The sequence below is a fragment of the Rhinatrema bivittatum genome, chromosome 4 (genome assembly GCF_901001135.1).
Source record: "Rhinatrema bivittatum chromosome 4, aRhiBiv1.1, whole genome shotgun sequence".
NCBI lineage: Eukaryota > Metazoa > Chordata > Amphibia > Gymnophiona > Rhinatrematidae > Rhinatrema > Rhinatrema bivittatum.
This window is the reverse complement of record NC_042618.1, coordinates 124462060-124479482: the sequence shown is the minus strand read 5'-3', so window position 1 is coordinate 124479482 and position 17423 is coordinate 124462060. Positions and strand designations below refer to the sequence as shown.

General features: G+C 41.7%; 1 protein-coding gene across 11 annotated transcripts in view; it reads left to right on the top strand.

Annotated features, from left to right (window-relative positions):
• The window catches only part of MTA1 (metastasis associated 1), an 885916-nt gene that overhangs the window by 120918 nt on the left and 747575 nt on the right, over positions 1-17423 (top strand). For all 11 annotated transcript variants that reach the window (XM_029598824.1, XM_029598817.1, XM_029598815.1 and 8 more), the window contains one exon: positions 12443-12510. Coding sequence is in view for 10 of the 11 variants with exons in the window: in XM_029598817.1 (XP_029454677.1) it covers positions 12443-12510 (68 nt within the window). In the remaining variant the exon portion in view is untranslated. The remainder of the gene's footprint in view (positions 1-12442; positions 12511-17423) is intronic.

The following is a 17423-nucleotide window of genomic DNA, read 5'->3' as shown; positions in this document are numbered from 1 at the left end:
CTACAAGCTATTAAGTGTAAAATTTGCTTGTAGTAATACAGTTTTATGCTTTGTACTGCTTTTAGTCAAAACTTTCAGTACAAATAAGTTAATTGTTCTGAGCAATAATATACTAGTTTGGCTGAGACTATATGTTGTGTTCCGCGGCCGTGGCGCCCCACGACCGCGGCCCTTGGCCGCAGCGTTCCTTCGCCGCGGGAACCCCAGGGGAGGGCTCCGATTCAGGCCGTCGCTCCCGTGCGGCCTCCGGTGCTGCTCGCTGCAAGGGGAGCCGCCCTGCTCCCCCCTCGCGGCGTCCAGCGGCATCTCTTCTCCGCGGGGCGAAATTCAAGATGGCCGCCTCCATCTTTAGGCGCGAGGCCGCGCCTCCTTTACAAATTTAAAGGGACCTAATCTCTTTAAATGGCTTCACCTGTTCTCTTATCAGCTAGAGTAGGGGAAGTATAAAAGGCAGCTTCCTCTGCTCATCCAGTGACTTGGCAACGTTCCACGTAGTCTAGTCTGCTTGTTTCGGTGAGTTCCTTGAGCTTTGGATCTTGTCCCTGTGTCGTCTTGACGTTCCCGGTTCCTGACTTCGGATTGGCCTACGGTGATTCTCTGGTGTACGACTTCGGATTGGCAAGCGGTGATTATCTGGTACGTGACTTCGGACTGGCAAGTGGTGATCCTTCGGTGTGTGACCTCGGACTGGTGAGCGACTTCCAGGGCGAAGCTCCAGTCAGCCCTTGCACCGTCACCTTGACCTCTCAAAGGTCCGCCTAAGTCCCAGCGGTCTGGGTCCCTACGGGCTCCTCCTGGGGGGACCACAGACTTCCAGGGTTGAAGACGCAGCTCCTCTTCCCGTCTCTTCATCCGCCTCCGCAGTTGCATCAGTCTCTAGTGCCCAGGGTCAGCTGGTCCCATCTCCTGCTCTGCCTTGCCACCAGACGAGAGAACCTACAGCTCGTCTGAAAGGTATACCATCCTCTCGTCGGCCAAGGGTTCACAAGCCTGAGCATAACACTATATTAACACATCTAGTGCATATATTCTCTTCTTTTGGTTTAGTTTGTTTTTTGTTAGATAAGGATGTATTGTACCTTTTTTGGCTCAAAGTTGGAAAGTTGATGTGGTGGATTTTCCAGAATTTGAGGAGCGATGAAGGTGTTATTTGGAATAGATATTGCCATGAATGCATGGAATTCACTTTCCAGTTTATCACTTTTTTGATTTAAGCCACAAAGGATGACAATGTAAAAATAGTCTTGAAATGTACCTGTTACGACGACACTTTTGTGATGAAGGTCAAGTAGCACAGTTACTTTCCAGAATGATGCATTCCTGTGAATAACGTCAGGGGAAAGATTGTGAGTGATAGTAGTTTCCCACTTCTTTAATACCACTTCATGAAAACTTTGAAAACAATTTGTGTCTTCTGCTTATCAGCTAGTAACACGGACATGAACATTTTTTTTTCTGGAATCTCTCTAGATGTGCTTTTGCGAGAGAGTTCAGCAGTGATATTTTTAGCCAGAATGCCATGCGTTCTGCACTAGAGAAAGCAACTTGCTCAGAGCAATAGGATTCCAGTTTCTCCTATGTTTCATACAATGGTTAGTGTTTCAATTAGAAATTCAAGTTTTGTACAAAGGCTTTGCCTAGTTTGTTGTGTAAGTGCTTGCATTTTCAATTTTTTGGTTTTCCACTGTTCATGATCTAAGACACATTAAGACCTGCCATACTTTTTGCTTATGTTATGCAGCCAAAAACTAGCTAAACCATCTTGGTGGTACAGTGAGAACTGGAATGCTGCCTTCCAACAATTTCTTCACAGATATGAGGGTTTTTTTTGTTTTACTGGATTGCTTGTAAAAATGCACCAAGATTGGTTATGAACTTTAATTACCCATTTTTTGAATAGACAGTGCATGAGCGACGACAACATGTAGTAGATGGGCAGGGCAAGAAAATGAAGCAATTAAACTTTTTCATTTAGCTTTACATCCTTTGTGAATTTTGAGCAATAGTATGCTGTTCTGGAAGAAATGAATTAACGTGAGAAGGGTGTGCCGTGTCACTCGTAACTCCAGAAGATTGATCTGAAAGAGGGATTCCTGAGATAACCAAAGTCCTTGGGTATCGAGGGATCCTACATGTGCTCCCCAACCTTTGGTGGATGTGTCCATCAGAAGGGCGAAATGGTGTGAAGGGGGGGGGGGGGCCCTCTATCCCATAGCACACAACTATGTAACTACCACTGAGGTTCTCTTGCTGTTGATGGTGTGATGCAGACTACTGAAGAGAGGGGTGAAGTGAGCTGACCCCATTGGGACCATAGACCTCACTTTAGGTACCACATGTGGAAACATGTTAACGGTATGACGTGGATGACTGCTGCCGTATGACCTAGCATGACTAGGAGTTTTCCTGGCTGTGGCTTGCAGATTGGAAAACAGTGCCCAGATGAATGAGAGCATAGTTATTTTAGTTGCTGGGCAGAAATGTCCTCTGATGCAAGGAGTCTATAATCGCCCCTATGAACTGTAGATTTTGAGTGGGATGTAGATTGGATGACACAAAGTGGATGAGGAAGCCTGAGCTCTGCAGGAGATTTATGGTTACACTTAAATAGTGGAGAACTGATTCTGGAGAATTTGCAGTTATCAACCAGTCCAAGTACGGGAATATTTGTATTTCCTGGTGGTGAAGGGATGCGGCAACTTCTGCAAGTCACTTTAAGACTCATGTAACAGGCAAGAGGCTGAAGGGAAAGACTTTGTATTAGCAGTGGGATAAATTCACCTGGAGCCAGAAGTAGTGCTAATGGGCTGGGTGGATTGAATATGAGTATAGATGTCATTGAGATTCAGAGAGACATCCATTCACCTTGTTGAATGAATGGGAGATTGTGCTGAGGGAGTTCATCTTGAATTTCTCTTGAAGGGCATGTTTGTTGAGAGGTCTTAGGTCCAGAATCGAGTGTAATCCCCTCTGACTTCTTTAGAATAAGGAAGTATCTGGAGTTGAAACTCTGCTGATGTTATGAAGCAGGGAGGATCTCCACTGCCTGTTGGTTGAGAAAAGATTGCATTTCTTGAAAGATCTGTAGCATCTGAGAGGGATCCGAACTAGGGAGGGAGTAGTGGGGAAGGGGTAAAAGTTGGAAGAAACACATCCAGTATGCATGCTGCACACTGCTAAGGACCCAATAATCTTAAATTATCTTGTCCCTTTTGTCAAGAAATGTTGACTTTGGCCTGCTATCAGGAAAGCAGGGAATGGATTGGTTGACGGGATCAAAAACTGGGCCTTGCTTTAGGCTGGGCCTGCTAGGTAGTATTTTTGCTGATGGTGATCCCATTGTCTAGGCCTAATCCGGAAGCATTTGTTGACACTGTTGAGGAAGAGGTGGGAGTCTGTACTACTAAAAAGACCTAATAGCCTATCTATAAAAATATTGCTTTTTATAGGGGTAGTAGGTATGCCACTGAACTGTTACATTTTGGTTTGCGGAACTTCTTGTCAAAGAGGTAGTCTCCTAGGCATGGGAGGTCTGCTAATGTTTTGTATTTATCCTCTTGGATGGAACTGGCTTGTAGCCATGCCATACGTCTAGAACCAGTGAAGGCTGCGGAGGCTCTTGGAGCAGAATTGAAGGATCCATGCATATGAACAGAGAAAGTGTTGCACAGCTTCCTCTGCATCCCAGAATGGCTGTAGAAACACATTTTGGTCAGATGGAGGTAATTACAGTTTCATCTTTTGCAGACAATCATAATGTATTGAACCATATAGAACTGGTGGATAGCAATATGAACAGATCGCATTGCAATCTGAAATGTCCTTTTGACAAAATTGTTGAGCAGTTTAAGATCTTTACCCAGTAGGGAATTGGAATAAATCTGTGTTTTCTTTGCTTTCTTCATAGTTAACTTTGACAACTGACTGGTGTGGTAGGTGGACAATGCCAAACCAGAAGACTGTTGGATTCAGAACTTGCCTCGTTTTCTAGATGTTGAGTGTTTCATCAGCAATGTCACCTTCAGAATTTCATGAACTGTTAAGGCAGCAGGTTCAGCAGATGTGTCAAGGATCTTTAGTAAACTAAGAAGTTCTGATTGTGGATCTTTGTCTTTATGAACCTGAACACCCAGATCTATCACAAATTTCTCCACAAGTTTGGAGTAGGTGAGATCTTGTGAAGGTGGTCTTGGAAGGTCAAATAGAGAATTTGATGTATTCCAATGGATTTGTCTTCTGAATCTAGGGGCTCTGGTTCACTGAGCTAGGACACCAGTGAGGAAGAAAGAGACAAAGGATTTTCTTTGATTTGGGGTTTTAGAGGAATGGCATGCCCCATGATCTCCGAATGAGTGGACTCTGCTGCAAGTGAATGTGTGGATGAGGAGCCCCTGACATGGGTTCCAATGATGAAAGTACCTTTAAAGGTAAGCTTGGGACTCCGTTTTCGAACCATCAATGGTACAGTGGAGAAGAGAGGCTGGAGAGTTTTTTTGGGCAAGAGGGGTAAAGAAATTCTTCATTAACCCTGCAATATGTTGATAGTACTGCTGTGTCCTCTGTCCTTGGATTGGTGGAGAGACATTATCTTCTGAAACCAGAGTTGGCTTTTGACATATAACAGGTGGTATTTTTGGAGGCAAGTGGTATAATAGCCAGGATCTGATCCCTTTTTTGTAAGCACAGGCCTTCCATTACCAATCTTGGAGGTGTCTGGCCTTCGAACCAGCCGAGACAATAAGGGTAGTTTTGACCCCTTTACCAGCTGATCTTTGATGTGATGAAAAATGTTGGGTAGAAAGACCTCTCGAATCCCAGGATGGAGGTGCAGAATCACTGGATGACACAAATGAGGACTTTCTGGTTTGTCAGATGATGGTCCAGATACCTTATGCAGTAAGATGTGTCGAATGCATCGTGTATGCATCAGGTGCAGTGGGACATCATGTGAAGAAGACAGTGTGGCACCTGAAGAATTGACATGGCATCAAATGTGTCAGACGATTGCCTCAGTGCATCGATGTGTGATGCACCATTGTAGGTTGCATCAGTGCGGAAGGCATTGGATGCATCAGTGTATCATGTATCAAAGCACTGTGGCTCAGAACTTCAGTGCATCATGCAAGTGCATCAATTGACCTTGGGTGTGTCTATTTGTTTTGCACGTATCGAGGACCTTGAGTGCGCTGATGTCTTCGATTGCATCGATGCACCATATATTTATCTTGACCGGGCCTTGAAAGAGTTTTTGCAGAGGTGACAGTGCTTTGGTGCCCTGATATACCTTGCTGCATTGGCAGCACCGAAGAGTGACTCCGTGTCGGCATCTTTGTTCCCCAATACTTTTGTTTGTTTTAATTCCTGGGGGGTGGGGGGCGATATTTTGAGAGAATGATGCTGTTTATATGTTGACTGCTGGGCAGCTGAATTTGACCCCATGGACTCTACTTTCATGGTCAAGGGAGTTTTGGAGCACCTATGATTCATGGATTTTCCTGAGGAGGCAGTTCATGCTGCACTGCAGGAGGAAGAATGGCTGGCTGCTACCTCTGAGATTTATGCAGCTCGTCCATTCATAAGGCCCTGGAATGTTGTGAGCCTGGCGATATCTGTCCATTGGCTGCACAATTCTGTTCATGATCTGTTCTCAGTAAACAGTAGCAGAGTTTGTGTCCATTGGTGAAGGACATAATCTTTCCTCGTGGGCAGCATTTGAAAGCATTCACTGTTGGGGTTTTTTTTCTCTTGTGGCCTGATATTTTCAGGTAGTACAGAAATCTTGGCGCCATAAGAATGTTAAGATTTTGGGAGTGCAACTGGAGGGATTTCCTCCTGCTGGAGGGAAACTACAGCCAGAGGGACTGCTTAGAGCCTGTGAAATAAAAAAAAAACCAAAAAACAAACCTCTGAACTTTTTCTCCGCGGATCTGAGTTGAGCCACGCCTCCTGTGAGGTCATCGGACCGGGTCTGGAACTGGTTAAAGCCAGGGGGCTGTGACGCCCAGCTGTCGGCGTACTGCCAAAGGAGCGTGCCTAAGGGGAATGCTCCTTGTCTCCAGTTAACATCGGAAATAATTTCTTGAAGATACATGGGCAGGAAAAGGAAAATTAAGGTATTTCCTTCTGTTCCAATACCTGGGGCGGTTAGGGGGCCCATGGATAGCCATATATTACGTAGAATGAATGATGTTTCCTTAAATCCTAACCCAGATGTATCTTTTTCTTCGGGCTCAATACAGAGTCCCTGCTACCATTCATCACCTCAGAGTCAAGATGTGGCTAGACCCACCCAGATGAAAAGAAAACAATTTCTAGTATTAAAAGATAGGGCTTTGTCATTAGGTGCATTGTTTATACTTAAATTTTCATGCAAGTGTTGCATTACTTTAAATGGAAATAAGTTTATCGTCTATGATCCAACACATTTAGAAACTTTTCTTCTTGATAAAGAGTTGAAAACTGAGTGATTTAGAGGACTGCTGAGGAATAGATGTAAAAAAATAGAAATAACATGTCCCTCTGTATGAAATTGATATTTGGTTTTTTTTTTTTTTTTTTCTTTGCTTGGTTGCACTCTCCATTTTAATGAGGGCTAGAAAAAAGGTCTTTTTGGATGATAATCCATAATTATTTTGGTTGTTTTTCTTGACACTTGTGAAATCCTTATTTCATGTATTTTATTGATGTAAAAATTGATGAAATCCTAATAAAAATAGTAATTAAAAAAAAAAAAAAGAATATTAAGATTTGCTTATAGGATTAGACTAAAAGTCCATCAAGCCCAGTATCCTGTTTCCAACAGTGGCCGATCCAGGTCACAAGAACCTGGCAGGATCCCAAAAGGTTGATAGATTCTATGTTGCTTATCTCAGGAATAAACAGTGGATTTTGCCAAGTCTACTTTTAATAATGGTTTATGGACTTTTCTTTCAATAACTTGTCCAAACCTTTTTTAAGCCCAACCACACTAACTGCTTCTACCACATCTTTTGGCAGTGAATTTGAATTTAATTATGCACAGAGTTAAAAAAAAATTTCTCCTATTTGTCTTAAATGTATCACCTAGTAACTTCATTGAATGTCTCCTAGTCTGTACTTTTTTGAAGGAATTAACCAATGTTTACCCATTTACTCCACTCATTTTATAGACCTCTATCATATCTCCCCTCTGCTGTCTCTTCTCTAAATTGAAGTACCCTAACCTCTTTGGCATTTCCTCATAGGGGCATTGTTCCATCCCCTTCATCATCATCATCATCATCATCATCATCATTTTGTTTGCGCTTCTTTGTATCTTTCCTAATTCCGCTATATCTTTTTTGAGATGTGGTAACCAGAACTGAACACAGTATGCAAGGTGCATCGCACCATGGAGCAATACAGAGGTATTATGATAGTCTCTAGGGATGTTCCTTGGTTGGTTATTCGTTTTGATTTGTTTCACAGTAGGCGCGTATCTAGTGCACGTTCCTTCGTTGGTCATTCGTTTGATTTGTTTCACAGTAGGCGCGTATCTAGTGCACGTGTACATTTTCCATTATACAAGCAAGGATACTTACCCACGTATTATGAAATGATTGACCAACGAATATACATCCCTAATAGTTTGTTTTATTCGCCATTCCTTTCCTAATAATTACTAGCAATCTGTGTGCTTTCTTGGCAGCTACTGCTGCGTGCAGAGTAGAGTTTTTCAACATGTTATCCATGATGATGCCTAGATCCTTTTCCTGGGTGGTGACGCCAATATGGAACTTTTGCATTGTTTAGTTAGAATTTGGGTTGCTGTTTCCTATATACATTGCTTTGTACTTGTCCACGTTAAATGGTACCTACCATTTGGATGCCCATTCTCCCAGTCTGCAAATTCTCTTGCAATTTTTCACAATCTTACTGTGATTTAACAACTTTGAATAATTTTGTATCAACAAATTTGATCACCTCACTCACTATTCCCATTTGTAGGTCACTTGTAAATGTTAAAAAGCAGCGGTTCTAGTAAAATCCCTGGGGCACTCCACTATTCACTTTTCTCCATTGAGAAAATTGACCATTTAGCCCTACTGTTTTCTCTGTTACCCAGTTCTCAATCCACAATAGAACGTTGCCTCTTATCCATAACTTTTTTGAATTGCCTCAAGAGTCTCTCATGAGGTACGTTATCAAACGCTGTCTGAAACTCCAGGTACACTATATCAACTGGCTGTCCTTTAGCCACATGTTTATTCATTCCTTAAAAAAAAAAAGTTGCAAATTGGTGATGCATGACTTCCCATGGCTAAATCCATGTTGACTTTGTCCCATTAAACTATGTCTATCTATATGTTCAGTACCGTAATTTTGTTCTTTAGAATAGTTTCAATCATTTTTCCCAGCATGATATCAGGCTCACTGGTCTGAGGTTTCCTGAATCACCCTGGAACCCTTTTAAAAACAGGTGTTACACTGGCCATCTTCCAGTCTTCAGGTACTATAGCTGATATTAATGATATAGCGTACAAATTACTAATAGTAGGTCTGTAATTATATTTTTCATTTCTTTCAATACTCTGGGATGTATACCATCTGGTCCAAGTGGTTTACTACTTTTTAGTTTGTCAATTTGCTCTAGTTCCAGTTCAATGAGACTTGTTTCAGTTTCTCTGAATCATCCCATTTACATTTTATTTATTTTTTATTTAAGGTTTTTATATACCGGCATTCATGATAAAATCACATCATGCTGGTTTACATTAAAACAGTGGTGCATAGAAAGAAAAAACAAACTAACTGTAGTGCGGAAGAAAGCAGTTACAAAAAACAGGGATGCTTAAACTGGGAGAGGAAGGAAAAAGAAAAGGTTAATAGCATTTTAAATATTTACAACGAACAGTTAAATGAGTTAAACGAACATATAATTTCTGGCCACTTTTTTAAACTGAAAAGTGCTGTTTGGGTGGCTGCAGAAGGAATATTCTAAGGAAAAAATATCAAATTGAAGAAAAATGTAAAGGAGAAACTAAGTACACATCTGTGTGCTTTAGTTTGGACAAAATATGACTGAGGAGGCTCAAGAGGCAACGCTCATATGGGAATTCCCACACATGCCCACTAGAGCTCAAATCTCTACAGCTTGGAGAGAAGTCCATTTAGTGTCTCTGGATGTCATCACTCACATGTAATGGCTGATTCAGTCTGCTCATCAACGGAAAGCAAATTCATGTATTACATCATGTTGATCTTGCTCTTTCTGCTGTGCACACGTGAATGCAGATTCCAGTGTGAACTTGTTTCTGTTTTCCCCATCTTCTTTTAACTTTAAATGTTTGATTTCTAAATATTTTTTAATTCAGTCAGACCCAGTGTCAGTTTCAATGCTGCACCACTTGCAGTGTAAACATTGTTTCTCTCCATTCTATTTTGAATTTCTTAAAACTTTCAAAAACCTTATGTTGTGAGTCCAGTTTTTAATTTTCTTCCCATTTTAATGTGTATCTTGAACTTTACCATAGCAAATTCAAAGCGTAGTAGCCAAGAAAAATGGAGGATGGACTTGATTGGATGGTGGATATGAGATTAATCAACTCTTCCCTGCCATCACATTCTCTCTCCTTATTGCCATTCAGGATATCCACAGTGAATATGCATATGAGAGATTTGCATGCACGGCTTACATTGAGGTAGATCTTTAAAAAGTACGCCGGGTTTTATAAGATACGTGCATAGCCACGTGTATCTTATAAAATCCAGGGTCTGAGCGTGCAAGGCTGCGCAAAATCTGTAGCCTGCGCGCACTGAGCCGCGCCGCCTGCCTCTGTTTCCTCCGAGGCCGCTCCGAAACTTTCCTTCCGGGTCCCCCCACCCCCCGGCCCTACCTAAATCCCTCCCCCTACATTTGTTGGGCAAGTTACGCCTGCCACCTCGCATCCCCCGGTACAGGCCGCAGTGCCAGGGGACTCGAGACCGGCCTCCCAGCCCGCCCCTGAACCGTCTCCCTGCCCTGGACCGCCCCTTTTACGAAGCCCCGGGACTTGCACGCGCCGGCCGCATATGCAAAATAGGTGCACCGGCGCGCGAGTGCCCTGCGTGCGTAAATCCTCCCAAAATCTAGCCCATTGTATGCAAATATATCTCATGCAAATTCATTGTGGATATCCTGAAAACTTGACTGGTTAGGCATGCCCTCAGGACTGGGTAGAAAGTAAACAGAAAAACAGTATTTGTTTAACGGTGGAATTGGCTTCCCCTGATCCGCTGAAGGCCTAACAAGTCAATCAATGTTTTGAGCCTTAACATCTTTTTATTTAAAAAAAAAACCCCAAAAAAAAAACCAGTAAATCATCTGGAAGGGTGTCCAAATTTTTGCATATGCTATATTTGCTTTATAATCTGTTAAAATCAGTAAATAGTATTTGTCACAAATTTTTGAGACCTGTGCTCCCTTTAGCAGTTTGCATTCATCTAATAATCAGATGTGCATAAAGGATATCCATATTGAATGAGGTATATTTGCATGCACTGCCTACATTGTATGCAGATCTCTCTCATGCATATTCATTATGAATGTCCTGAAACGAGAACTTTTTGTGGCACTCCAGGACCAGAGCTACCTACTCCGGATTTAGACTGTAAGAGCTATTGTCTTCTATTTGTAGTGGACTAAACTTCACCAAACCTTGGGGCCGATGCAGTAAATGTGCGCAGAAAATGTGTGCTCAGTGTTGAATTCTCGTTTTCCTAACCTGTTCCCAGGCATCTCTCCTGGGCTCCTGATCCAATATTAAAATGAGGGTCTCGTGCTAAAAAGGAGGTGCTAGGAACAAATGTGTGTCCCTAGCGCCTCCTTGGAATTGGGCCCCAGGAGAATAGCTGTCAAGCGGGCTGTCAAGCCGGTTGGGAAAACAGGTGCTCAATCTATGAGCGTCCATTTTTCTCCTGCTACCGGCATAAGATGCATGGCCTGTGTACTGGACGTTAAAAATTTTTTTTGTCAAATAATTTTTTTTTTAAATAAATACTGCTTTATTTGGTTTCTCCTACATAGTATTGCTATGATGCTATTAGGAAGAATCTTAGAAATCAGGATTTTTCTTTTTTTTCCAAGCGCCCTTTATGCCAGTCCCGGACAAGTGTAAAATTTGCCATGTTGCAAAATTTCCATATGATGAGGGCCATTACCTACGCAGAGATTTGAATTCATTTTGGACGCGCTAATCCCCATATTGGATCAGGGGTTATGGATGCGCATACAAAATGTCCACTCGCGTTAGGCTGTGCGCAGCAGCTAGTGCACAGTCTGGAATCGGTCCCAAAGGGCCGATTTAATAGTTTTACTTTTTTTGTCCCGAACAAGCCTAGGATTGCTGTTTTGAAGAGAGGCCTAGTTAATTGGATAACAGATTGCATATTTTTTGCTTGTACTCATGCTGGTTTGACCTTGGGGCATGTCACAACTCATGTTAGAGCTGTAGCTTTGTCAGTGACTTATCTGAGGTCAACCTTTATTGAAGAGAGATGCAGAGTTGTGATACAGCTTTCTGTTCATACATTTACCTCACAGTACTGTTTGGATGCATATTCTCAATGCGACAGCAAGTTTGGTCAGTCTGTTCCCTAGGGTCTCTTTGAAAGTTATAGCTCAATTCCAGCCCTACTAGGGCCCATTGTTGTTTCAGGTCATCTTTCTGGTTTTAAAAAAATTTAAATCTCACTGTAAACATTTCTGCCCTGTGGGTAATTTGTAGTTTCTCCATTTGTTTTTTGTTGAGGATAGCACTTAGCCAGGAAGTTCCATGTGTGTGAGTATGGTGAACTGCTTACCTGTAGAGAAAAATTACTTACCTGTACCATGTGTTCTCTAAACAGGATAGATGCCAGATGTCCTTTATACACATTTATTGTGGTATGTGTATAAAGGACATCTGGCATCTATCCTGTTTATTTGATACCATTACGGCTTTCATAGATTGCCTCCCTTCCTGTTTTCTTGGTCCATGTGTTCTCTTAAGACAGTTCACTAATCCATCATAAATTCTCCTTTCTTCCCTTCTGGAGCTGAGTTCATTAGTTTAATTACAGTACTGAGGCTGTCCACAGGGTATTGAGTTCTTTGGCTGAACTGAAAAAATGTATTCCATAATGGCACTGTCAGATTATATTGTTCAGGTGTGTGGCTGGTAAAGTACTGTCTTTAGTGATAAACTGCTGCTTACCTGTAACAGGTATATTTCAAGCATAAAATTTTCAAGATTTATGATAGTCCTATATATTTTGGGATATAAAACACTTTTTAAAGTAGTTTGGTTTTGAAGTCTGCTCAAGGTTCTTGTGCTTATCGCCTGTCTGCAGTTTAAAGGACCAGTTATTCTTTGAAGGAACAATTTTTTGTGCTCCTAAAATCTGGCTAGAATTGTTCTACATGAAGGCACTTCTTTGTTTTCATATTTTTCCTATTTTCTTGCAGATTATGTCTACTTTGAGAATTCATCAAGTAACCCGTACTTGATTAGAAGAATAGAAGAGCTCAATAAGGTAATAGTTTTCTTACCCTGTTTTCTAAAAAGTATTCTAATGGTATTGATAATGCTTGCATTTAGCTAATTTTGCATTTCTATTTGCTTTGCAGTTAATGTGTTTTGATTTTTTTTTCAAAAGACAGGTTTTCAGGCACTAACTAAAGGATCATGTTTGGTTTTTTTTTTTTTTTTTTTTTCAATAATCCTTTGTCTATAAAGTGTTTAAAAAAACACTTACATATTACTCGCAGTATCTTAAATTTTATTAAAGTCTGATATCCAATAAATGAAGAATGAAAGAAGGTAGTTAACTAGGTGACACATTTAGACTGAGAATATACTACAGCAATAGGATTTTGTTTCTTACTTATTTTAGTCTAGAAAGCCAAATGCTCATATTGGAAGGGAATTGAACTTGGTTTAAGATTAGACTGAAAATTCAGAAAATGCTAAATACCATGATTAGGAATATTAAATTACCAATTTAACCCACCTCAGAAATACTGCAGTGCAGTGCAGTTCATCATCCTCTGACTAAAACTTAGTTCAGATTGAGCCAACCAAGTAATATCTATTCTGTTTTAAACATGCTTTTCTCCCTTTAAAATGGCCTATCTTTTGCTTATAAAAAGTAGAGAAGCTGGAGAGGGGCAAAAATATATAAATAGTTATATCTCTTTCCATCAGTAACATACATTCTGAGATTTGTAGAATATTATAGAAAATATTGCCCAAGACAACTGGGTGCTAGCTTTAAAGGGCTAAGTGTTTCCACCTGTTGAACAAAAACAAGATCTTGGAATTGCTCTTTTCTAGAAGGGACCTATGTAGTCTTAAAATCTCATTCACATATTTTTTTAAATATATTTTTTCCATAATGTTTCAATAAAAGATAATAGAATGCAACCTGCAAAGAATGATGATATTTAGTTTTGTCCCATATTATATAGAGAAGCAGCATATATTCAGTGAATTGTGGTGGACAGTTATAGAAAAAATAGAACACACTGTTCGCGGAGGCAATTATCCGGCAAGATTGAATTATTGCAAACAATACTGGATTTACACTTTACAGAGTCTCCAAAGGGTTTGGATGAGGAATTGGATTGGCTGTCTTTTGGTTTGATTATATCTTTACAAGAATGTGATTGGTTGACTGAGTCACATGGTAGGATATTTAAACTTGTAAGTTTGATGAAGCGGTATTTCGCCATTTTTGAGCATTAGAGCCGAATGAACAAGATTGGGAAATTAACTTTGATACTGTTCCCCTGCCGAAGGATTAATTCTGAAACCGGGCCAAGTTGGGATATGGAATACAGTAAGCTAAGTATTATGGTTGAAGAAGACTTATTCATTATAAAGGAACGTATATTATTGTATGGTGTGAGCTATTACAAAAATAGATGCACTTTAACAACAAATGTTTCAAATGGTAAATTGATTAATTTTAAATGCAAAAAAATCTTTAAAATATAAAAAAAAAAAAATTAGTGGACACTACAAATAAGAACTTAGGGAGGTTGGTGGATAGTTAATGATTATAAGTTGAACACCATTTGGTAACCGGGATGGTATCAATTACAGTGATTTTCTGTCAATAAGCAAGAGAATGAGCCATGCTGAATGGGTGCAATGTCCTTCGGCAGTGTGGATCGGAATCTTCTTATCCAATTGCAGAACTTTGCTTTGCTCATGCGTGGGAGTTCCTACCCGCGTCCCTCAGTCGTCATTAACGGTTTTAGTCAGTTGCGTTTTTTTTTTTCCACGTTGCATGTGGACGTGAATTTTTCTCCTCAGTTGCACTCTTTTATTACTGATGTGGACAGCAAGGAAGACCCTGGGCTTCAAATACTGCTCCTATGGGCACATCATGTCTGCCACGGACGGACACAATTATCTCCACCTTGATCCGGACCACTACCAGGCTTTCCTGGTCATGGTCCGGACCAAGCCTTGAGACAGAGTTGACAAGATTGCAAGGCTTCGGGGAGAAACTACCTTTTCTTACTCCAGTAGTTATGCACCCTCCCCTAGTCATTCCATTCAATTGTCGCCAGGCCTGAAGCCTCACACTCCTACAGAGACCCGAAAAAGGGCTTCTTTGGAGGACACGGCGACTCAGCTAAAGAAAAAGAAACACCACAAATCACATGAAACCAGGCCAAAAATTAAAAAAGCTGGTGTTTTGGAAACTCCTTCAGCACCGGCAAGACCGTCCGCTACAGATCACAGCAAGCCCAAGCACATCGATACAAGACTGTCTACTCATGTCTCTGCATCATTTCATCCCACGGATACATTGGCAGACAACGCACCCCAGCCATCTGCGTTGAGTCAAGCCATAGACGCCGTCGACCACATGAAACATCTGCATCATCTCGTGACAAGCCAGCATCATCCAAAGAGAGACCTGCGTTGGATAACATTGCATTGGCACCAGTCCACGGCGCAAAGCACCAAACAACAATGCAGGAAAGTCTACTGTGCCATGCAAGCTCATTCTGCATGACGTACAATTGTATCCAATGATGCAGTCAAGATTCTTAAAACCCCATGGAAAGATCTTTATCTTTTAGAAGATCCAAACTCGAGATTTCAATACCAGGAGAGACCAACATCTAGAGATACACGTAACGCCTCTAGAGAACAAACATCCCAGGACCTAGAAGTGGCAGAAGACATGGAACCCATTCTACAGACCTTCCAACCCAGGTCTTTGTCCCCATGACCCAGATCCCCCTCCATTATCTCTTCGGGATCTTCATGCCACAGTCAGCAGGTATATTCAGGTCTATTAAGGGAATGCAGAAGAAGACAGGAAATTTCTCATCTCCAGGGACCACTTTATCCAAAAACTAAGAAAATGGTGAAGGAGACTCTGTCAGACCCCTCCATTCTCCAACCTCAGATATTTACAAAGTAGCTGTGCAACCATGTACGGGTCGCTGTTCAGTATCCCCATCTACCACCGTGCATAGTCCTATGTCCCAGAAACCTTGGAAGTGCTCCACAGAGATCATGCACCAAATTTCAGCCATTCTGTCTGTTTTTTTGCCTCTCACCATCCAGAGGTCAGTCTTTCGAGGTTTTGCATCTGACTGTCTCAAGCCTCATCATGGAGTGGTCTCCCCTCTATTCAGTTCACACTCACCAGCACAAAGCCCAAGAACTCGGGAGCCACATGACGTGTCCCCAGATCCAGAGGAAGAGATGGAGAGGCGAGAGTCTCCTCCTCCAGATTAATCTCCTTCTTTATCTCCACTTCTTCTACTGGACTCCCCTCAGATGAACTAGAGGACCCTCCAGAATACACTTCCCCCGCCTGAGGATCTCACATATCCAAAATTTATGGAAAAAATGGGGGCCTTGCTTAATGTAGAAATTCAAAAGACCCCAGACCCCCAGAAAGAATGTTTTGGGCTCTTAAAGGTACTAGATGTTCCTTCAGAACAGACGGCTCTACCACCTCATTCAGTCCTAGAATCAGCCCTCCTTAATCCTGGGAATCTCGTCACTCTGATTTACCGGTGGCCAGAAAGTTAGACTTGAAGTACCGTCTTAAAAAGTCTCAATGTTATGGCCTGGTTCATCTCCCACACATGTCAGTAGTGGTTGAGTTAGCTATGAGAAAAGCAAGGAAGTCTAAACTCCATGCCATCTCCTCCCAGGAAAGGATAACAAAATTCTGGAATACTTTGTGAAAAAGATCTTTCAGAACTCTATGCTTGCCTCACATCCAGCAACACCAATTATGTATGGCCCAATACATATATGAATGCTTGCAGCTACTGAAACCCTTTATGCGCTCGGACACTGGTGAACAGATCACTTCTCAACTTTTTAATTGACCTGGAGGAAGAAGTCTGTCATCTCCTCTGCTCAGTATATTAAGCTTTCAAAACTACCTCTAGAGCCTCGACATTGATGATAGAGACTCACAGAACATCTTGGCTTCAAGCGAGCTCCATTAGGGAGGATGTACCTGACAAACTGGCAGATCTCCTTTGTCTTAGGGACAATCTTTTTGGGGACAAGCTCTGCGAAACAGTGGCACAAATCAAAGAGCAGAACATAGCAGTGCAATCCCTCACCTTAACGAGCAACTATTCTGCATCTGCCAAATGACCATTTTCGCACTACAAAAGGCTGTACTATCCAAGGAAATCCTTTAGGCAATACTTACAGTACAGACCTTCCTCCTACCAACAGCTCTATGAGCAGCCTCGTTCACAACAACTGCAAACTGCGCAGAGAGCATGCTCATGAGATCGTAGGCAACAAAAGCCCCCTCAACAAACTACACCCAAAGGTTAGCAGGGTTTTTGAGGAACGCCACGCCACAGCCACTGAAACCCAACACAACTACAGTCATCCCTGTAGGGTGGGAAACTCTCTGAGCATTGGGAGGCATGGACCAAAATTACTTCCGACTGATGGGTTTTGAATATTATCCAGCAGGGGTACCACTTGCAATGTAAGTCCCTCCCTCGTTTACCACATTTGCCCCCGCCGGTCAAGCATCTCAACCAACTTCCCCTCTTATAGCAAGAAGCAAATAAATTGCTCAGTCAGGGTGATACAGAGCGTTCCACTATCTCACCACAGTACAGGATTTTATTCCCAATACATCCTTATCCCCAAGCACATGGGAGACATGCGTCCCATTCTAGACCTTCACCTATTCAACAAAACACTTGATAGAGAAATTCAAAATGACAGCTCTAAAGATTATCCTTCCCTTATTCAACAGGGGGACTGAATGTACTCTTTCGATCTCAAGGTTGCCTATGTGCATATTTCGATTCACTACTCCTGTTGGCATTACCTGTGCTTCTGAATAAACAAATCCCACTATCAGTACAAAGTTCTTCTGTTTGGTTTCTGCTCTGCCCCATGGGTCTTCACAAAGTGTTTAGCAGTGGCTGT